Source organism: Manis javanica, chromosome 7 (genome assembly GCF_040802235.1).
Source record: "Manis javanica isolate MJ-LG chromosome 7, MJ_LKY, whole genome shotgun sequence".
Classification (NCBI taxonomy): domain Eukaryota; kingdom Metazoa; phylum Chordata; class Mammalia; order Pholidota; family Manidae; genus Manis; species Manis javanica.
Genome location: NC_133162.1, coordinates 31,549,928 through 31,573,665, shown reverse-complemented (window position 1 = coordinate 31,573,665; position 23,738 = coordinate 31,549,928). Strand labels below are relative to the sequence as shown.

The following is a 23,738-nucleotide window of genomic DNA, read 5'->3' as shown; positions in this document are numbered from 1 at the left end:
TTGATTTTTATACTTGACTTATATGTGAATCCCACATTTCTCCCTTATTATTATTATTATTATTATTTTAAATAAAATGCTGAAGTGGTAAGGAGATGCAAAAGAAAGGTAGAAAACATAAATTTAGTGCTGTAAGAGGGCAAATGTAGATTATCAGGTCTGTGCCTATAGACTAAGTATTAATCCAAGCTAGACAAGGGAAACAAAACATCCACAGATGCAGAAGATTTCTCTCAAAACAGTGGGGGTGAGGTTCTAAGACTCCCCTTTGTTGACCCCCAATTTCTCTCCTGATGGCCCCCCTGCAACTGTGCCTGTCTTAGGTTGTTCCTCCCTTGAGGAATCTTACCCATCTCTGGCTAACCAGTCATCTTCTGGGGCCAATGTAAAGTTGGTAAGTGAGAGAGAAGCAATATTGTTTGAAAAGGTTAGCTTTTTACTTCTTTGCAGATTTATGCCCTGTGGCTTCTATGCCCAGCATTTGTCTTGAGGTATCTTTACCACTTGAAAGAATTATGATACTCAGTAATTTTCGATATGAGGCACGAATTCTACTAAAGAGTTGTAATTAGGAAGGAAGAAGAAAAGCTATAGAAATAGCAGACGGAAGAAACATGGGAAAATTGATTATTTCTTTGACATATCTTCTTGTAGAGTAACATAAGCATGTATAGGTTTTAAACTGCTAATTAAATTGCGCACACACATTAACATAACAGGAATATAGCTACATAACAAAAGCAAACCTACATAACAATTACCAGCCATATCCAGTGAAACCAAGAAAACCAGTTAGGTACCCTAGGCATTTGTAAAAACTTATCAATGATATAATGGATATTGTCTAACTGAATTTGAATAGTTTGAGAAAAATCAGACAAATTAAAACAACCCATTCCTGGGAACTGTTCACATTCCATATGTTCTTTTAACAGTAGATAGTCTATAGTCACATGATTTTGGAGCACTGCAACTTGTACTTCTCCTAATTCTTGGTTGAGTTCCAACAGTATAGATCCAGTCAAATTTGTTGTTTTACTGTATGCACAGGCCAGCTTAGATATCTCCTTCTTTATTCCAATGGCAAGTCCAGGAACCGGTGGGATGAATGCAGCTACAACTGCAGCAGCGCCAGGATCTTTGTTGAAGTTTTTTTGATGATCATCTTCTGGAATGACTCTTTCAGAAGATGTTGATGTTGGAAGTTCTTCTTCATATCATATCTTAATTCATTTTCTGTGTAGCCAAATTAGGCTTTGATCCTCTGTGGAAACACAAACAAACCCTTTGCCCACACTTTGATATGACCTTTATACCATTGTAAAGAACCTATTGGAGATCACCACACAGGAACTTCTTTTTTTTCTTTTTTAAGAGAAAGGAATATTATCAGAAAAATGTACTTCCTTAGCTGATCATCTGACACCCTTTAAAAGATCAAAATTAAGGATATGTAAAGCATGCATTACTCATTGATTTGCAGTTAGTTTTATCCTATCAGGGAGTAATCCACCTTTTCTTTCTCTTTTTTTTTGTTATCATTAATCTACAATTACATGAAGAATATTATGTTTACTAGGCTCTCCCCTATACTAAGTCCCCCCCACAAACCACATTACAGTCACTATCCATCAGCATAGCAAAATGTTGTAGAATCACTACTTGTCTTCTCTGTGTTGCACAGCCCTCCCCTTTCTCCCACCCCCCACCTTATGCATGCTAATCATAATACCTCCTTTATTCTTCCCCCCCTTATCCCTCCCTACCCACCCAACCTCCCCAGTCCCTTTCCCTTTGGTACCTGTTAGTCCATTCTTGGGTTCTATGACTCTGCTGCTGTTTTGTTCCTTCAGTTTTTCCTTTGTTCTTATACTCCACAGATGAGTGAAATCATTTGGTATTTCTCTTTCTCTGCTTGGCTTATTTCACTGAGCATAATACCCTCTAGCTCCATCCATGTTGTTGCAAATGGTAGGATTTGTTTTCTTCTTATGGCTGAATAATATTCCATTGTGTATATGAAGCACATCTTCTTTATCCATTCACCTACTGATGGACACTTAGGTTGCTTCCAATTCTTGGCTATTGTAAATAGTGCTGTGATAAACATAGGGTGCATCTGTCTTTTTCAAACTAGAGTACTGCATTCTTAGGATAAATTCCTACGAGTGGAATTCCTGGGTCAAATGGTAAGTCTATTTTGAGCATTTTGAGGAACCTCCATACAGCTTTCCACAATGGTTGAACTAATTTACATTTCCACCAACAGTATAGGAGGGTTCCCCTTTCTCCACAACCTCGCCAACATTTGTTGTTGTTTGTCTTTTGGATGGTAGCCATCCTTACTGGTGTGAGGTGATATCTCATTGTGGTTTTAATTTGCATTTCTCTGATAATTAGCGATGTGGAGTATCTTTTCATGTGACTGTTGGCCATCTGAATTTCTTTTTTGGGGAACTGTCTATTCAGCTCCTCTGCCCATTTTTTAATTGGATTATTTGTTTTTTGTTTGTTGAGGTCCATGAGCCCTTTATATATTTTAGATGTCAAGCCTTTATTGAATCTGTCATTTACAAATATATTCTCCCATACTGTAGGGTACCTTTTTGTTCTATTGATGGTGTCTTTTGCTGTACAGAAGCTTTTCAGCTAAATATAGTCCCACTGGTTCATTTTTGCTTTTGTTTTCCTTTCCTGGGGAAATATGTTCAAGAAGAGGTCACTCAAGTTTATGTCTAAGAGATTTTTGCCTATGTTTTTTTCCAAGAGTTTAATGGTTTCGTGACTTACATTCAGGTCTTTGATCCATTTCAAATTTACTTTTGTGTATGGGGTTAGACAGTGGTCCAGTTTCATTGTCTTACATGTAGCTGTCCAGTTTTGCCAACACCATCTGTTGAAGAGACTGTCATTTCCCCATTGTATGTCCATGGCTCCTTTATCAAATATTAATTGACCATATATGTTTGGGTTAATGTCTAGAGTTCTCTAATCTGTTCCACTGGTCTGTGGCTCTGTTCTTGTGCCAGTACCAAATTGCCTTGATTACTATGGCTCTGTAGTAGAGCTTGAAGTTGAGGAGTGAGATCCCCCCCCTCCCACTTTATTCTTCTTTCTCAGGATTGCTTTGGCTATTTGGGGTCATTGGTGTTTCCATATGAATTTTTGAACTATTTGTTCCAGTTCGTTGAAGAATGCTGTTGGTAATTTGATAGGGATTACATCAAATCTGTATATTGCTTTGGGCAGGATGGCCATCTTGACAATATTATTTCTTCCTAGCCAAGATAATGGGATGAGTTTTATTTGTTAGTGTCCCCTTTAATTTCTCTTAAGAGTGTCTTGTAGTTTTCAGGGTATAGGTCTTTCACTTCTTTGGTTAGGTTTATTCCTAGGTATTTTACTCTTTTTGATGCAATTGTGAATGGAGTTGTTATCCTGATTTCTCTTTCTATTGGTTCATTGTTAGTGTATAGGAAAGCCACAGATTTCTGTGTTAATTTTGTATCCTGCAACTTTGCTGTATTCCGATATCAGTTCTAGTAGTTTTGGAGTGGAGTCTTTAGGGTTTTTTATGTACAATATCATGTCATCTGCAAATAGTGACAGTTTAACCTCCTCTTTACCAATCTGGATTCCTTGTATTTCTTGTTTTTGTCTAATTGCCATGGCTAGGACCTCCAGTACTATGTTAAATAACAGTGGGGAGAGTGGGCATCCCTGTCTTGTTCCCGATCTCAGAGGAAAAGCTTTCAGCTTTTCGCTGTTCAGTATGATGTTGGCTGTGGTTTTATCATATATAGCCTTTATTATGTTGAGGTACCTGCCCTCTATACCCATTTTGCTGAGAGTTTTTATCATGAATGGATGTTGAATTTTTTCTAAAGCTTTTTCAGCATTTATGGAGATGATCATGTGGTTTTTGTCCTTTTTGTTGAGGTGGTGGATGATGTTGATGGATTTTCTAATGTTGTACCATCTTTGCATCCCTGGGATGAATCCCACTTGGTCATGGTGTATGATCCTTTTGATATATTTTTTAATTCGGTTTGCTAATATTTTTTTGAGTATTTTTGCATCTACATTCATCAGGGATATTGGTCTGTTATTTTCTTTTTTGGTGGTGTCTTTGCCTGGTTTTGGTATTAGGGTGATGTTGGCTTCATAGAATGAGTTTGGGAGTATTCCCTCCTCTTCTATTCTTTGGAAAATTTTAAGGAGAATAGGTATTATGTCTTCTCTGTATGTCTGATAAAATTCTGAGGTAAATCCATGTGGCCCGGGGGTTCTGTTCTTGAGTAGTTTTTTGATTACCATTTCAATTTCTTTGCTCGTAATTGGTTTGTTTAACTTTTGCGTTTCTTCCTTGGTCAGTCTTGGGAGGTTGTATTTTTCTAGGAAGTTGTCCATTTCTTCTAGGTTTTCCAGCTTGTTGGCATATAGGTTTTCATAGTAGTCTTTAATAATTCTTTGTATTTCTGTGGAGCCTGTCGTGATTTTTCCATTCTCATTTCTGATTATGTTGATGTGTGCTGATTCTCTTTTTCTCTTAATAAGTTTGGCTAGGGGCTTATCTATTTTGTTTATTTTCTCAAAGAACCAGCTCTTGGTTTCATTGATTTTTGCTATTGTTTTATTCTTCTCAATTTTGTTTATTTCTTCTCTGATCTTTATTATGTCCCCCCTTCTGCTGACTTTAGGCCTCACTTGTTCTTCTTTTTCCAGTTTCGATAATTGTGATGTTAGACTATTCATTTGGGATTGTTCTTCCTTCTTTAAGTGTACCTGGATCGCTATACACTTTCCTCGTAAGACTACTTTCACTGCATCCCACAGAAATTGGGGCTTTGTGTTGTTGTTGTCATTTGTTTCCATATCTTCCTTGATCTGTATTTTAATTTGTTCATTGATCCATTGATTATTTAGGACCATGTTGTTAAGCCTCCAGGTGTTTGTGAGCCTTTTTGTTTTCTTTGTAGAATTTATTTCTAGTTTTATACCTTTGTAGTCTGAAAAGTTGGTTGGTAGAATTTCAGTCTTTTGGAATTTACTGAGGCTCTTTTTGTCAGCTAGTATGTGATCTATTCTGGAGAATGTTCCATGTGCACTTGAGAAGAATGTATATCCTGTTTCTTTTGGATGTAGAGTTAGTTCTATAGATGTCTATTAGGTCCATCTGTTCTAGTGTGTTGTTCAGTGCCTCTGTGTCCTTATTTATTGTCTGCCCAGTGGATCTATCTTTTGGGGTGAGTGGTGTGTTGAAATCTCCTAAAATGAATGCATTGTATTCTATTTCCCCTGTTAGTTCTGTTGGTATTTGTTTCACGTATGCTGGTGCTCCTGTGTTGGGTGCATATACATTTAGAATGGTTATATCCTCTTGTTGGACTGAGCCCTTTATCATTATGTAATGTTCTTCTTTATCTCTTGTTACTTTCGTTGTTTTGAAGTCTATTTTGTCTGATACTAGTACTACAACCCCTGCTTTCTTCTCTGTGTTGTTTGCCTGAAATATGTTTTTCCATCCCTTGACTTTTAGTCTGTGCATTTCTTTGGGTTTGGGGTGTGTTTCTTTAAGCAGCATATAGATGGGTTTTGCTTTTTTATCCATTCTGTTACTCTGTGTCTTTTGATTGGCGCATTCAGTCCATTTGCATTTAGGGTGACTATTGAAAGATAAGTACTTATTACCATTGCAGGCTTTAGATTCATGGTTACCAAAGGTTCAAGCTTAGCTTCTTTAGTATCTTACTGCCTAACTTAGCTCACTTCTTGAGCTGTTATATACAGTGTCTGGAGATTCTTTTCTTCTCTCCCTTCTTATTCCTCTTCCTCCATTCTTTATATGTTGGCTGTTTTATTCTGTGCTCTTTCATGTTTCCTTTAACTGCTTTTAGTGGGTAGTTGATATTATTTGGTTGGTCTGCTTTCTTTGATGTAATTTTATTTTCTTTGGTGACATCTGTTTAGTCTTAGGAGTTCTCCCATCTAGAACAGTCCCTCTAAAATACCCTGTAGACGTGCTTTGTGGGAAGCAAATTCCCTCAACTTTTGCTTGTCTGGGAATTGTTTAATCCCTCCTTCATATTTAAATGATAATCGTACTGGATACAGTATCCTTGGTTCAAGACCCTTCTGTTTCATTGCATTAAATATATCATGCCATTCTCTTCTGGCCTGTAAGGTTTCTGTTGAGAAGTCTGATGATAGCCTGATGGGTTTTCCTTTATAGGTGACCTTTTTCTCTCTAGCTGCCTTTAAAACTCTTTCCTTGTCCTTGATCTTTGCCATTTTAATTATTATGTGTCTTGGTGTTGTCCTCCTTGGGTCCTTTCTGTTGGGAGTTCTGTGTATTTCCGTGGTCTGTTCAATTGTTTCCTCCCCCAGTTTGGGGAAGTTTTCAGCAATTATTTCTTCAAAGACTCTTTCTATCCCTTTTTCTCTCTCTTCTTGTTCTGGTACCCCTATAATGTGGATATTGTTCCTTTTGGATTGGTCACACAATTCTCTTAATATTGTTTCATTCCTGGAGATCTTTTTATCTCTCTCTGTGTCAGCTTCTATGCGTTCCTGTTCTCTGTTTTCTCTTCCATCAATGGCCTCTTGCATCTTGTCCATTCTGCTTATAAATCCTTCCAGAGTTTGTTTCACTTCTGTAATCTCCTTCCTGGCTTCTGTAATCTCCCTCCGGACGTCTGTAATCTCCCTCCAGACTTCATCCCTTAGCTCTTGTATATTTCTCTGCATCTCCGTCAGCATGTTTATGATTTTTATTTTGAATTCTTTTTCAGGAAGACTGGTTAGGTCTGTCTCCTTCTCTGGTGTTGTGTCTGTTATCTTTGTCTGCCTGTAATTTTGCCTTTTCATGGTGATAGAAATAGTTTGCAGAGCTGGCACGAGTGATGGCTGGAAGAACTTTCCTTCTTGTTGGTTTGTGGGCTTCCTCTCCTGGGAGAACATTGACCTCTAGTGGCTTGTGCTGGGCGGCTGCACGCAGAAAGGGCTTCTGATTCTTGCCGGTTGCTATGGAGTTTATCTCCACTGTTGCTGTGGGTGTGCCCTGCCTCAGGCTCCTGCTCTGATATGGTAGAGCTGCGTTGAAGGGGGAATGGCAGGGAGGCTATTTATCTCCTTGAGGGGCCTCCGTGCTCCCTGATGCCCAGGGGTTTAGAGTGCCCATAGTACCCCAGATTACCTGCTGCTGGACTAAGTGTCCCAGGACACTTCCATCCAGCTGTGGGGTCCCTGTCCCTTTCAGAGTTCCAAAAAGCATTCGCTTTACTTTGTCCTGGGTGTGCCGCCTGCGGGGATACACTCGCAGGTCTTACTGTCCTGTTTCCCTAGTTTCCAGCACCCCACCTCTGTACTGTGTGTCTGTGCTCTGGTGCGGATGGCTAGGGCTGGCTATTTAGCAGTCCTTGGCTCCTTCTCCCTCCCCTCTCTGACTCCTCTCCTCCCACCAGGAGCTGGGGTGTGGGGCACTCAGGTCCTGCCGGGCCAGGGCTTCATGAGGCGCTGGGTTCTTGCAGGTGTGGATGTGGTCTGGCTGTTGTCCTGTGTCTTCTGGTCTCTCTTTTAGGAAGAGTTGTCTTTGTTGTATTTTCAAAAATATATGTGGCTTTGGGAGGAGATTTCCGCTGCTCTACTCATGCCGCCATCTTGGCTCTCCCCCTCTCTGTCTGCTTTTAATACTCTCTCCTTATCCCTGATCTTTGCCATTTTAATTAATATATGTCTTGGTGTTGTCCTCCTTGGGTCCCTTGTATTGGGGGGATCTGTGCACCTCCATGGCCTGAGAGACTCCTTCCCCAGACTGGGGAAGTTTTCATTAGTTATCTCCTCAAAGACACTTGCTATCCCTTTTTACCTCTCTTCTTCATCTGGTATCCCTATAATGCAGATATTGTTTGTGTGGATTTGTTGCACTGTTCTCTCAATATTCTTTCATTCTTAGAGATCCTTTTTCTCTCTGTGCCTCAGCTTCTTTGTATTCCTGTTCTCTAATTTCTATTCCATTTACTCTCTCCTCTACTATATCCAATCTGCTTTTGAATCCCTCCATTATATATTTCATTTCTGATACTGTATTCCATAATGATTGAATGTCCATTTGGAATTATTCCCTGAGTTCTTGAATATTTTTCTGTAGCTCCAAGCATGTTTTTTTATTTTTACTTTGAAATTGCTTTCTGGAAGATTGATGAGTTCAGTTTCACTTGATCCTTTTTCTGGTGTTTGTGTGATTTTGGTTTGAACCAGGTTCCTTTGACATTTCATATTTGTATGTGACACCCTCTAGTGCCCAGAAGCTCTACTCTCTGGTGCTGCTCAGCCCTGGAGCAATGTCAGTGGTCATGGGGGAGCAGCACTGATGCCGGGGGTGGGAGAAAAGCACTCTTTCCTGCTTCCAGGCAGCTATGCCTGCCTTCACTGTCAGAACCAATGGGCTGAGCACACAGGTGTAAGCCTCTATGCTTTGCTGTTGTAGCTGCCATAGGTGTGGCTTTCTTGTGGCTGGCCTGATGCCAGGGCAGTAGCTGCCGGTTTGTGAGCTAGTATGGGCTGGCTGGGAAGAAGGCACAGCAGGCTGCCTATCACAGTGGGGGGCCTTGGAGTTGCATAGCCAGCCAGGGGGATGGAGTGCCTGTAGCTCCTGAAATTTCCCAACCTGCTGGGCAGTGTGCACCCAGACAATTTTGTCCACCTGTCCTTTCTCCTGAGCATAAGCTCTGTGCAATCCTTGGTCCTTTAGCAGCCCTCTTGCTTTTAGGAAGTCTCTCAGACTGACCACCTTTCTTTTGTCCCAGAGCAGCTGGGTGTGGATCCCTGTTTTCCACGAGAGGCTGGAATCTCAGTCTCTCCAGGTATTCCACCTGTCTTAGCTTTCCAACCCCACTAATCTCCAGAGCACCATCCAATCTAGGTTCGTGCTCCCAGAGCAGATCTCCAGGGCTAGGTGTTCAGCAATCCTAGGCCTCCACTCCCTCCCCACTCCATTTCTCTTTCTCCCGCCAGTGAACTGAGGTCTGGGTAGGTGTTACCTACCTGCCAGATCACAGCTTTGGAACATTACCCTGTTCTGTGAGGTCTATTCTCTTCTCCAGGTGTATGCTGTCTGGCGCAGCCTTCTTTCCTGTTGCTCTTTCAGGATTATCTGTAGTAAATATATTTTTGTATTAAATGTGGTTTTGGGAGGAGGCCTCTGTCTCACCTATCACACTGCCATCTTTAATCTTCCCTCCATTGTTCATCTTTTAACCATATAAGATGTCTATGTTTACCTACCTGAAATTTTTACAACTTAAATCTATACTCCTGCATTCATACCTTCAGAAAGTTATCTTCTTCTGGATTGTTACTATTTCTGCCAGGAATATCCTGATGAGGGTAAAATTTTCCAGTCTTGTTTTGTGGTTTTTGTTGTGATCACTTATTTTGTTACAGTTCCTTGGCATAGCTGATTATTTCTGTCACCTTAGTTAGCTAATAAAAGCCAGTGGTTAATTTTCCCATACGATCCCCCACTATAGGTTTAAGTGTCACCAGATGGCAGCAAACAGTCAACAGCATTACAACAATCATTTGTGTCTGTGTGTGTGTCTCAGCATGGTGGGTGCAGTCCTCAGCTGTGTGTTTCACTTGGTGAACCCTCCTCTACTGTAAGAGTAGCACAGTGATGACAAGTGAGAGCTTTGGAGTTGGAGAGCTAAATAATAACTACCATAATAATAATGACTGCCTTTTTTCCTCAGATGGTTTCCTGTGTACTTTCTCTCTAGCCACTAATTCCAGATCTTGTTCTCAATATTAATATACTGGCTTTTTAACTTTACTTGGCTTTTTCAGAGCATTAACACAAATTTCAATTCCCTAAGTCTGTGTTGTGTTCACCCTGTCTCCCAAGTATATTCTACCCAAAGGTGGGCTAGGCCATGGAGCACCACTGTGTTAATTTGACAAAAGTGTGCCTACTTCAAAATACTTTAATGCTGGCTGTTGGAAAATTGTCATAATATGCTGCTTTTGCCATGAGAACCATGCATGGCAGCTCTGGTTCAGAAGTTCTCTCCTTTGAACCCTCGTGGTAGCCTGGTTCTGAGGATTTTCTGGAGCTTTGGTCTTTTTCCTTTTCAAAACAGAAGAAATTTAAAGGCCCTAAAAAAAGGCTCTTAGAAATCAAAGGTACTATGTGCTTACATTATAATTTCCACATACAAAAATAAGTTAAATCTGTCACCCACCACAAATGACTTTAACACTTCTTTTCTCATACAGGGGCAAGTGGCTTATGTATTAGCTCAAGAAACTGATGAATATTTGCTTTGGAATCCATTAACTGGGAAATGTCATAAACAGTTTGACCCATTTTGTCCCTTACAAAGTGTAGACTGTTTGTTTGATGATAGAAATGTAAGTATATGGGGAAGAAATCTTATTTTGCATTATTTCCTAATGAATCAAACCAGTGGTCTTCTACTCTGGCTGTACAATATAATCATGTGGGGAACTTTGAAACTAATATAGATTTTCAAATAGAATCCTTGGGGTATAGAATCCAGAGAAATCTTTTATCCCTAAAGCTCCCCCAGGTGATTCTGTAGTGCCTCCAAGGTTGAGAACCAATGAGCACTGTAACAGTCACATACCACTGGACTCTCTTTATCTCCTACCTCAGAGGCTTCTGCCACTTCACTGGGTAATAAGACTGTAAAATTTTGCTCCATCCTAACCAACATGGGCTTTGTGCTCCCATGGGCCTATACTGATTTTACATTTATGTTTTAATAGATCTGGTTTAATATTCAACAAAATAATACACCAATGGCTGTACATTTTGACTATTCAAAGGAAAGTTTCTGGAAACAATTGCTTCCAAACAATTTTCAAGGGACAAAAGCACAAAGCATACAGGTAAATCATACTTTTCCAGATATGTCTGTTTGAGAGTTACCATTAGTTCTAATCTTTACATTGTGACAGCTCTTGCATAGCTGGTTGCTTATTGATCATACTTTTCCAGATATGTCTGTTTGAGAGTTACCATTAGTTCTAATCTTTACATTGTGACAGCTCTTGCATAGCTAGTTGCTTATTGAATTATTTGGAAATATTAATAAAATCTAGTTTTCTCTGCTACCCAGCCCAAGTTTGGGCTTCTCTGATCCCTTTCCTCTTCTTGTAGGAAAGAGGAATTGAAAAGAAGCTATCATCTTAAATGCAAATTTAGATTTTAAAGTAAAAATTTTAAATATTTATTATAAAACATAATGTATAATGTCAAGATGGTAGAGTAAGTTATTACTTTGACATAGTTGTTTATACCCATATCCATGGCAATGATAAAGTATAAAAATTGAAAAAATAAAAGGCTTGTCTGGGCTCTAAACCATAACAGTTATCTCAAGAAATAGAAACAGGACCTAAATCCTAGCAGTGAGTGGAGTGGAAATAGGGGTGGGAGCAAGGTCTGAAGTGCTTCATGAAATCTAGGGAACCAGAGCCAGTTGAATCCAGAGACTGTGATAGGGCTCCCCTGCTTCACTACTCTTAAAAGAAGATGGGAACGGAAAGCTGGAGACTCACTGCCTGGGGCTCAGGAGGGAAGAGACTGAAAACCGACCTGAGATGGGAACCAACCTAATCACCAGATTGCTCAGCCAGTGCAGTGGATCTGTGATGCACAGAGCATTGCTTAGTGAGGGTGCACCAAACTCCATCTGGAACAGCTGTTTCTGGACTGAGGGCCATAGTGCCATGATGTGATGGGAGATGCAGGCAATTGCAAAATCCATAAATTAGGAGCTATGAGCCCAGAGAGAAAGAGGGAGAGAGGATATGAGAGAGAGAAAAAGAATAATAGAAAAACAGAAGACAGTTCTTATAAGCAGAAACTTTGAATGCTCAATCTTGCTCATAATTAGAGAAATACAATTTAAAACAACAAAACACTATTTCACATGCCTAAGATTGACAAAAAAAAAAAAAGGGACAATCATACCAAGTGTTGGCAAAGAGGCAGAGAAATGGTGAGAGTATAAATTGCTATGAACACTTTGGAAAACCATATGATGATATCTGGTAAAGTTGAAGATGCTCGACCTTTGATCCACCGATTCAACTGCTGAGTATATACCCTAGAGGACTTTACACAGGGAGACAAGGACAACAATGTTCATTGTAGAATTGCTTAAAAGAGAAAAAAAAAAAAGAAAAAATCATCAACCAGAAAATGAATATAAGAGTCATGAGTTGTGAAATCTTCAAACTATGAAATCTTCTGTACAACATTAAAAAAATGCATGAGCCAAATTACAGCATTCCTCAATTCGACATACATTTATAATGTTAGAATCTCTGAGGGTGGAACCCACACAATTGTATTATTTAAAGCTCTCCTGGTGATTCCACTGTGCAGCCTAGGTTGAGAACCACGGATCTAGAACCATGCATATCAACATGGGCTATTATAAAAAATGTAGTAGTAAGCAAAATGAAGAAAATGTGGAATAACATATATAGTAATAAAACCATTTATGTGAAATCTGAGAACTATGTGTTGTTTATGTATATATAGATATATAGTAATAGTATATAAGCATTCATAGGAAGGATAAATACCAAATTTAGCTTAAAGATTACCTTAGGGGAGAGAAAAAAGGGAGTGAGACCAGGGAGCAGTATAACCAGTACTTCAAGTCCATCTGTAATGTTTTACTTCTTTTAAAAAAAAGAACACATTTGAAAAAACCATATTTAAAAAAACAAACCATATTTGTTTTAAAATATGGACGAATGCAAAGATTCGATACAGCTAAGCTACAGGTATGCTGGGTGGATGTTTGTCACATTACTCTATGCTTTTCAGATATTTGAGGCTGTTCACAATGTCAAAAAAGAATGTTTGGTGGTTGGCAGGGGTGGGGGGAACCAAGCTGCGCCAAAGTGTATAAATAGTTTCTTTCCTCTTCAGCATCTTCTTTTCCACCCTAAGAAATAACCACTACCAGTAATTTCTTGTGCATCCTTCTAAACATTCTCCAAGCAGATGCAAGCATGTGTATTTCTCGCTGTATTTCCTGTTTGTGAAGTCATTTTAAAGAAGGGGAAATGTGCTTATCTCTTTGAGCAAACCACATTGACAGCATCCAGAGGGCATGCCTTGCTTTTCCAGTCCCTAAGTTGTGACTGTCACATGCTGCCTCCTAGGGAAAGAATTATATATTTAGGAATGAGGATTTTTATTTATTATTAAGCTTGCTATTATTCATTCAGGTAATGTTTATTGAGTGCCTGTTATGAGCCAGCACTGTTAGGTATTGGTACCACAAGGAAAAAGACATGGTCTCGGTATTCCTGGCACTAGTGTTCTAGAGGAAAAAACAGAAGGAGTCAAGGAATAGGAATAGTACCTACAGAGTGAGAAATGCTACTACAGAGGAAATTAATATGCTCTGCAGAGCACACAGCAGGAGGACCTGAGAGGAAGGGAAGTTGCTGGGCTTTCTGAAAAAAAGTGATGACCAGCAGAGTAAGGAAGGGTGAGCAGGTTCTGCCCTAGATGAAAATGGGGGAGGGAGCAGTCCCACCGTAGAGTGGTAGCAGCAGGCATGAAGACTGGAGATAAATATCTGCCAAGCAGCTGAAAGACCAGCTTGGCTGTTGCCAATGAGTGAGCAAAAATGAGCTCTGAGGTGAGCAGAGTCCTGCTAAGGATTTGGACCTTTATCCTCAGGACAGTCAGAAGCCAAGACCACCAAGGCATGGGCTGCCCCATGTGTTTTTAAAAGCCTCTCTGGCTTAGAGTGGAAATTAACCTTTTGCCAACTTGTATCTATAAATATAAAACTCATAGCAATTATCTTATATCTTTCCTGTGGGTTAATGGCCCTCAGTCTTCTGCCTTACCACACACATCCCAAAATAAATCACACTCTATACTGAACACTGTTTTTTATCACAACTGAGAACACTAGTTTGGGTGTGTATGATAAGAATGTGGGTATTCAGTGATCATACCTTCTGTTTTTAAAAATGGTTAGCCTGTTGTTTGAGGACATAACATCCAGCACAATGATCCTGGTCAAGGCGAAACTTGACAACTTAAAACCAATAAACTGAGCTAAGAGAAGGGTAGGTTGCTCATTGCACTGGATAAGAGCATGCATAGATGAGTGCTTTCTATTTTGCTTTCATAGTGCATGAACTCCTGACTTTTAGTCTTGCACTTGGTTCTGTAAGTCAGCATCTTCTTAGTCTTTGTTCTGTCTGGTTACTAAATGAGAAAAATTTGGAGTTAAAATTGTTTGAAAGAGTAGTCTTTACAGCTAGCTGCCCCTGGACATTAATCCGTACTTTGATATAACAAAGACAGGTTAAGTAATCAACCCAAGTCTCTGCGCAGGGGATATTTAAAAAAAAAAGAATGTGCATATTCAGAGATGAGTTAACTGAAGTTTTAAAAGATATGAATTCCCTGAAAGAAAAGGGCCTTTGCCAGGGAAAAAAAAGTGAACTTATACCCCATACACTTATAGAGTCAACATAATTAGACCTCTTTTCAAGGACTGAAAGTGGCCTAATTAATCCACAAGAGTTGCCAGGATGGGAGATGGAGCACAGGAGGGAAGGGAAGGTGGACGGGGGAGGGGTGGCATTGGAGGGGCAACAGTGGTTGGTAACAGCAATCAAGGAATTCAGTCTACCTGTCCCGTCTGGGATGTTGGTAGATCCTGCAAGATAACATTGAATTCACAGTTCCCTTTCTCCACTATCTCTCACCACCTGCCAGGCTCTGTTGTGGGGAAGCTCCTCCTACCTGTGATGATAATCTAATATTTCTCCAACCGAGGCAGGCATCAGACCCACCTGGAAGGCTTGTAGAAACACAGATTGCTGAACCTTATACCCACAGTTTCTGATTCAGTGGGTCTGAGGTGGGGGTCGAGAAGTTGTTTCTCTGACAAGTTCCCAGGTCTGAGGTTGCTGGTCTGGGGACCTCACTTTGGGAACCACTGGCTTAGATCATTACCTGAAAGATGGGGCCCTGCAGAGAGGGAAGGGCTTGTTTAGGCGATGAACTTAAGTCCCTCCCTCTACTGAGAAAATTCTGCTTGGGGTTGGAAGAATGTGGTTGAACACTGCTCTGCACTGTTGGTGTGGTGGCGGAAGCATAGGCTTGGAGACAGTGGACATTGAAATGGACTCTGTGTGTGCGTTCATAAACAAACACTTGGCTCCTGCCAGCTGAAAGAAAAGAATTCTCAAAGATGGAAAATGATAAACTATTTTAGAAGAGTATAATAATATCTGATGTTTATTGAGCAACATGTGCCAGACTTTACATGTATTACTTTATTTTAAAAACTTCAGAAAACCCCAGAGAAATAGATACTATTATTGTCCCTCTTGTAGTAACTGAGACTCAGAGAGGTTTAAGTAACTTCACCAAGGTCACAATTAATAAGTGGAAGAGACTGATGCAGCTGCCAAAGATAACCTGGTAGAATCAATAAGCACATGAAATGCTTGCTTGAATAAATGAATGCAGCAGCAGATCTGTCTTAACCACGAAAGGTATCTTTTGGAAATCCATTCCCCCTCCCATTCTATGGTGAATCAGTACTAAAATCAGAGGAAACACTGTGATCTGTGTTTTCCCTTTGTGCTGTGTAATTGAGTGTTTTTGCCACATGAGAATGGTTTGGGTCCCCCCATTATAATTAGCACTCCATGAGTGACTGTGATGTAAAGATGGTCTTCCTAGAATCATTTCTAACATTCAGTTGTCTATATATTTCAGCCTGAGGAAATAATTTATTCAGAGACGAATAAAAGCATGGTGGGAGATCTAACGAACAGGTATGATCTTTATTCATATGTTATGATTGCCATGATTTCTCCCTAATCTCTTGGTCAGCCACCATTCAGACATCCAGTGCAGTGTCTCAAAAATACCTACCGATTAGATGCAGCTATAGAAGCACAAAGTAAGGATTACAATAGTTTCTTCCACTGAGCCATCTGTCTCTTGGTACATGCATCAAAAAGCAACCCCTCTGCCATCCAGGACACTCCTAGACAAGACAAACTAAATCAAAAAATGGTTACCTCTGCCAAACATTGTGGGCTACTTTAGGGAAGTTCTCAACACAGACACCTGTGGAGCCTATAGTAATAATAATATAGTAGCTCATAGTTCTTGAGAGAATATGAAGGTAAATGGCCAACAACTTGGGAGTATGGTGAACACATCCAGGTTGGGTGGTAGTGTCCCTCCTAGGCACACCCACCTCTCCCAAACACACATATACAAGTGCCCTAAGGAGTTGTTTGGTGAAGCCCAAAGGGTCACAAACAAAAAAGGAAGAAATGCAGTAGGAACATAGTTCCCAATTTCTGATTTTCATCAGAATCGCTTCTAAAACTATTTAAAAATATAGGTGCCAGGGTCCCAGATCGAACCTGTTGAATCAATATCTAGAGGTGAAACATTTTGATAAAGCCCTACTGGTAATTCTCATTACTTACAGGTAATGTATAGCTACTAAGTCTCTCTGCAAACCCCAAACTGCTCAGTTACACTATGGGCTCAAGAGGATTTCCAGGGGTTTCTTCTGCAGCATATACTGCTTCTGCATAGAGAAGAAGCTTTCCAGGAGGCCCCCATCAACCAACCCCCATTGTGCTCCACTTCTCTCCCATTCCTGGAACAGTTCATCCATCACCAGGCAGTGTTCTAGGCACTAGATACACAGCCACAAATCCCTGCCCTTATGGAGCATACGTTCTAGTAGGGGAACCTGATCATCATACTTACCAGTTTGTGCCTTATTTCTTTCTATTTGCTGAATTAACTGATCTAATAAACCCTTCCCTACTAACATAATCCCAGAGCAGATGTCTGAATTTTTGTAAATGCGTTTTCTTGGAAAGGTCAATGGAGGGCCTTGGAGAATGTCAGCCTAGTAATCAGATGGTATGTGTTGTTAAATCACACCCTGTAGGCAGCTGCCTGCACACAGGGAAAGAGATGTGCCTTTGTGAACTAATTGCTTGCTACCCTAGGAAGCTTCCTGCTTTCCCAAGCCAAACAAGAGCATGTTTCTCCCCAACTTGATAAATGTGAATGATGGCAAATATCCCTAGTCATTGAGGTCTGCTTCCTCTTAAATAAAAAAAAATATACCATTCTCATACTTGAGCAAAAGTGACAGAACTCATAGCATTTATAAAATGAGTTGTAATTTGTCATGATATCATCTTTGCATTCTTATTTTAGGATTGAAAGGAGTCTGAAATGTAAAATGATGGAATGGCGACCTAAACAGCCAACACGCTGGAATCGACAATGTTCTTTTATTTTGAGAAAAATCCTTCCTAAACTAGAACTTAGCATGGGAAGCTTTGTTTCATCTGAAGAAGAGAGTGAATTTGAAAGACTACAACAAGTTTATTGGGTTTGTATGTAATTTAATGCATTAATGACATTTGTTTTATCTATGTTGTTAATTGCTAGGTAATAGTTATCTTAACTCCCTGAAATGTTTTTTATCTTGATGCTAGACTTTAGATGCTATGACATTAAAATACATTTACTTATAGACTAAGAAATTTCAAATATACTGAACAACTATTACCATGACCACATTGCATGACATTTCCTTGATATCAGTTGTATGTGTGATGATGTATAAACCACAAACTTTGGAAAGAGGTGCCCAAAAGGAAACCACCTGCAACTAAAAAACTAGAGAAATGATGTCTAGTGGTAGTAATAGAATGGGTTCTATGTCCTTGGTTCTGGGCGACAGGACTGCAGGCAAGCTTTAATATCTTCTATATGCAAAGTACTTTAAAATTTGTACATACAGCCTGGACTTCTCTCCTGACCCTCTTATATATTCAACAACACATTTGACAGCATGTCAGATAGTCAAAAAGCATTTCAAACTCAACAACTCCATACCAAACATGGTGGGCATTTGGTATATGGTTAGGATCCTCCTCCTCTTCCCCTACCCTACCCCTACCAATGGACATCCTCTCATCGACTCTTCCCTATGAACTGTCCTATAGGTTTTCGAAAGCCCCAGCATCCTAAGAGTAAAATTTCTTCCCTCCTACCATTCCACAGACCAGACTATATCTCCTAGGGAAACCCTCTGAGAGAAGAAAGGAAGGAATCTGTTGGGAGTTGAGTACTTAGGCTGCCAGGGAGGGATCTGAAGGCACTATTCATTCATGACTAGGGAGGAAGTTGTTTTGTTTTGCTTTCTTTTTAATGGAATTAGGGACTAAACAGATACGCAAAACACAGTTAAATATAAGCCAAGGCTTAAAACTTGGAGTTCCTTTGTAAAATTACCTGTTTAATAACACATACTCATGTATCTGGGCTGAATCCTGAAGCTTGGGTTCACATCCTGGTTCAACCACTCACAAGTTTTGACCAAGTTACCTAACTTCTCCATATTTTCTACCCCATTGGACACATAAAAGTAGGTACTGGTTTTGTGGTTTTGGTGAGGATTAAGTGACCTAATACCTACCAGAACTCTTGGCACCTAACAAGTGTTTAGTAGATATTAACTATTATTTATATTCAATGTTCCAGGCATGTACTGTCATAACAATGGAGTTATGGCATAAACAAGAGAGATACAATCTTGTGCATTCACAGAGACTATGGACTATTAGAGAGACAAACCAGAAAACATGTAATTGTAATACATTTTATTAATAAGTAAGTTAGGGAAGGACAGTCTCCCATGCAACCACATGGGAAGAGCACATGAACAGATTTAAGGATCAGGAAAAGCCTCCTGAAGTAAGCAATCTAAGGCTTGAAGAGGTTTATGATTGCCATTTGTGTAATATTAAGTAGATATATATTCCATAATCCTTTGACCCTTTTACATAGTTGTCACTTAAACTAGGTCAGTGTTTCTCCAAATAAATTTCTCCAAAATGTTCACTTACATCCCCCATTTGTAGGACCAAGTAATTTCCTTATTGGCAATTTGCTGTTCTAGAAAGGGGGTGCAAACATGTGGAATGTGAAGTGTGCAGGCTCTGGCAGCAGACAGAACTGGCTCTGCTCTTCCCTCTCATAAAGTGGGGCTTATAGTAGAACCTACCTTCTAAGGTTATTTGAGGATTAAATATGTAGATGAAGCACTTCTCACTGTACCTAAAACACAGTAAGCACCTATGAAATCATTACTATTATGGTATGACTATCATTTCTTTGGATTTCTGTAATGTTTTGCATACAGTAATTCCCAGTGACCAACATGACTGTGGCATGGGTTTACATGTTATTCTGTCTTTCATCCAGGTCACAGGATTTCCTATCCAGATGCCATACACTGATGTACAGTCAGTTATTGATGCCGTGTATCAAACCGGAATTCACTCTTCTGAATTTCCTCAGACAGAATTTGCTCTAGCTGTATACATTCACCCATACCCAAACAACATTTTATCTGTGTGGGTCTATTTGGCTTCCTTAGCTCAACATCAGTGAAAAGGAAGAAGGGAAAAGGAAAAAGACTGTGTTATGGACTCCCAGACCAAAGGCAATCAAAACTTTTCTGGTACTTTGAGATTTTGATACTTACCCTCAGGTCCAGCCAAGTGTGAGCCCAATTATTGTTTCACTTACAGAGTTGGGCCCCATGGAGACTGAGTCTTTGAGGACAAATCTAGATGACCTCCTCACCAGAGACTCCTCAAGGAAAATCCTTTGGGTGGTCTGGCAGCCTTGGGTCATGTCTATAGAAGGTCTTATTTTGGGAAAGAAACAATTCTGGCCTCTCCCTCTGAAGCCAGTGTTGACTCAAATTGTGGGCCTCACATCACTCCATCAAAAGCACCTGGAAAACCTTGTTGAAAATGCAGATTCCCACACCCCACCCAAGACCTACTGAATCAGAACCTCTGCAAGTGGAGCTCTAGACCCTACATTATTTTAAACAAGCTCCCCAGGTGATTCTAATGGCCTTTTAAGAGTGAGAAGTCTGCCTTATAGAATGTTATCATTACTTAAGAGAGGCTAGTACGTTTGATGCTGGTTCTGATGCAATCCCAGGTAAAAGTTATTCAAATAGAAACCTAAGGTTATTGCTTCTCATAAGATAAAAGATTACTTCACTAGTTAGGAATAAAAGGCAAATCTGCCACATTGGGCTGAGGGCTGAGGTCAGCTTCTGGGAGTTTCTCAAAAGTTCATTTGGGATGCCACTGACCTAAAGTCCTTTCAGCTCTGAGTATTTGGAAGTGACTCTCAGGAAACTATCTAATATGCTTTCCTGATTCTGTGAGAAAGGCAGAATATGGTCTTGCTTAATCTTAGGGCTTCTTTCTACCATAGTGAGCAGCCCATCATTCTGCCTCTGGCACTTTTGTGCTACTTTCTTTCCCAGTGGTGGCCCTGAGAAGCCCCATCTAGATCCTAGGAGCCCCGTAAGAGAGTGGACAGGGATGTAAGTTAGAAGCGCTGCCCTTTCTTGTATTTGATGGTTCTGTGCTTCACTGAGAAAAGTATTTATATAGTTTACTTAAATGTTAAATAACAACTTTTTTTTAAAATCAAAGGATGCACATTTCCAGAGGTTGATGAGAGTAGTTTTATATGTGGTAAAAGTAAGAAAAAGAAAATTTACCTCTCCTGTTGGCAGGAGTACATCATCTTCTTGGTCACTCCAGCAAGACAGAGCAGAGACTCCAGATTCATCCCCAGGGAGGCCTCAATCTAGTCTGCTCCCCGGTATGCCAGCATGGGTTAGTGCTGTAGAACTCATTCAGTTGCAGTGATGTTAGCCTTACACCAAACTTTAGATAATTAAAAAAGTGAAAATAAGGAGGGTGTGGGTGAAGAGAATGTTTTTTCTTCAAGGTTAAAACCTAATTGTGAGTGTTTTCTAGCATGCATAAGAATACTGATCTTAATTTCCATTTTTATTTGAATGTTTCTGTTTAAGTGCTATATGAAGTTTTTCTATTAACAAGTTTTCCACATTGATTGGGATAGCACAAAATGATGTCTCTAGAAAGATGAGGTTGCCAAAGAAATAATGATTCATACAGTTCATTTCTATAGAACTTGAATATTTATATAGCTGTTTCATTAGTTGTTTATGGTTTTAGAATTGACAGGCCACTAAAGAGTGACACAGAAAGTGTTTATAGCAAGCATGGATTAAATTTTTGTATTGTATGCATTTCTTTAAACATATGTTTGTGTTTCTCAACTAAAATTGTTTCCTGAAAATTTGAAATTGTCTGTATGAACCGTTTTTTTACTTGACTGTTTTAAAAATACAATATTTTAAATGTACATATACTTAAAAGTTCTTTAAATCATTCAAAAAATAGTTATGGAGTGTCCATTATGTACCAGACACTTCAACATGTAGTGTACAGCAGTGAAAAGACAAAGGTTCTATTCCTGTGAAGCTTCCATTCTTACAGGGGAAACAGACCATAAGCAAATAAATGATAAGTAAGTGATATAATTTCAGGGTGTGATGAGTCCTATAAAGGAAACATACCTGATGGCATAATAGAGAGGGACTTTTGTGGGGATGGAAGATGCAAGAAGAATAGTTAGGGAAGTCCTCCCTAATGAGATAAGGTTTGAGGTTTAAAAGATTTATCAGTTAGAATTGCTTTCAGTTGCACGTTACAGAAACCTAACCACAGTAACTTAACCAAATAGGGATTACTTTTTCACATAACTGCCAAGCCCAGAGGCAGGCAGTCCATGTTGGCACAGTGGCTCTATGATGTAATTGGTGCACTGGTCTTCATCCATCTTCTTGGCCATCTCTAAGGATGCTTCTATCCACTAGCTCAGTGGCTCTCAAACTTCAGTGTAAGAATAACCTGAACAGCTTCTTGAAAAATGGATTTCTGGGCCCTACCTCAGAGTTTCTGTTTCAGCGGGACCGAGGCGGGGCCCCACAATTTGCATTTTAACAAGTTTCCAGGTGATGCTGAGGTTGCTGACCTGAGGAGCACACTTTGAGAACTGCCACTCTAGCCTCACAATGATTTTCATAGCAAGAAAATGCACAAAGGGAAGGCGAAGTTAGATGCAGCTAGTTCAGGTCTTTTAAAAAGCTTCCCAGGAGGCCATGCCCAGTAACTTGCACTAATATTTCATTGGCCAAAATTGTATCAGTCCTCACCACTAGGGAGGCTGAGACTTCAAGTATTTTAAATGGACATATTGATCTCCCAATAAATTCAGCATCCTATTGGTGAGGAAGGCTTATTGGGTAGACATCTGTGGCTTCGCAGAGGAGAGGAAGCCAGTCATGCAAAGATCTTGGCAAGAACATTCAGGCAGAGGAAACTGCAATTGTGAAGTCCTTGAGTCCAGAAAGATACTTAACATGGGAAGGGGACGGTAAAAGCAAATAAGTTTGGAGGTAGGTAAGGACCAGATCACACAGGTCATGGTAAAAAATTCAGATTTTATTTAAAGTACAATAACAAATCATTGAAAGGTTTTGAATAATTGGATAAAATATTTTTCTTTTTTTATATTTGAAATTAAAATTATTTTTACAGATACTATTCCATATAAGTATGTAAATGTGATATATTTCTTCAGCACAGGTTTTATTTTTCTTTTCCTTTTTTGGCTCGGGTCCCTGTCCCACTGTTTTCCCTTCCTCCATCCATACTGTTCACCTACCCACTTCCTTACTAACCAAGTATGTATCCTTCCACTTAACATTCTCAAACATACCTACATACGTATATAATATGTGTATATATATGTATACATACATATTATATATGTATACATATATATGTATATATGTTCCTATTTTATAAAAGTTGGACCATATTATGTATGCTCTTTTTATGTTGCTTTTCTTCTTTGAAAATAGTGAAAATACCTTCAAATGAGCCAATTTATTATCCTTAAAGGATCCCTATAGTATTCTGAACTGTGGGCAGGACCACTACATACCATTGAGCAGTTTATGCATCACACAACTTTATTTATAATAATATATATAATTTCTGTGCCAGGGCACCTGGAGTTGTATAGTATGTGGCAACCCTGGTTATGAATATTATTTGTTATATTATATTATATAGTTTATTCAACCTTTCTCCTACTGATAAGAGTATCTTTTGACCCAGTTGGTCAAAATTAGTTTTTCTATATCCTTGCTGTTTTTCTGTCTACTAGTTTTATCAATTTCTCAGAGAGGAATATTGTAGTTGTCAACTGTAATTATGAGTTTGTCTGTTTTTTCTTTGAAGTCTGTCAGTTTTTGATTTGTGTATTTTGAAGCTCTGTTGTTAGATGCACACACATTTCAAATTTGCCTTCTTTATGAATTAACCCTTTTACCATTGTGTAATGTCCCACTTTATTCTTAGTAATTTTCTTTGTTCTGAGGTCTATTTGGTCTGATGTTAATAGAGCCACTCCAGTTTTCTTTGGATTAGTGTTTGCTTGCTAGCTAGCTAGCTAGATGATAGATAGATAGATAGATAGATAGATAGATAGATAGATAGATAGGTAATCTTTTTATTTTTAATGTACTTATATCATTATATTTGAAGTGAGTTTCTTGTAGATAGCATACAGTTGGGTCATGGTTTTTCAATATGTTCTGACAACCTCTTTTTTAATTGGTGTATTTAGACCATTTACACTTAATATAACTATGTTTGGACTTAGGTCTACCCTTTTATTATTTGAATTACATTTG

At 39.3% G+C, this 23,738-nt stretch overlaps 1 protein-coding gene across 1 annotated transcript in view; it reads left to right on the top strand.

Annotated features, from left to right (window-relative positions):
* Positions 1-21,191, top strand: part of CC2D2B (coiled-coil and C2 domain containing 2B) — a 48,139-nt gene extending 26,948 nt beyond the window's left edge. Inside the window, exons 7-11 of the mRNA XM_073241674.1 lie at positions 10,276-10,410; positions 10,789-10,911; positions 15,800-15,858; positions 17,279-17,456; positions 19,337-21,191. Of these exons, the coding sequence (XP_073097775.1) occupies positions 10,276-10,410; positions 10,789-10,911; positions 15,800-15,858; positions 17,279-17,456; positions 19,337-19,525 (684 nt within the window). The 3' untranslated portion in view covers positions 19,526-21,191. The remainder of the gene's footprint in view (positions 1-10,275; positions 10,411-10,788; positions 10,912-15,799; positions 15,859-17,278; positions 17,457-19,336) is intronic.
* Positions 21,192-23,738: the final 2,547 nt, after the last annotated feature.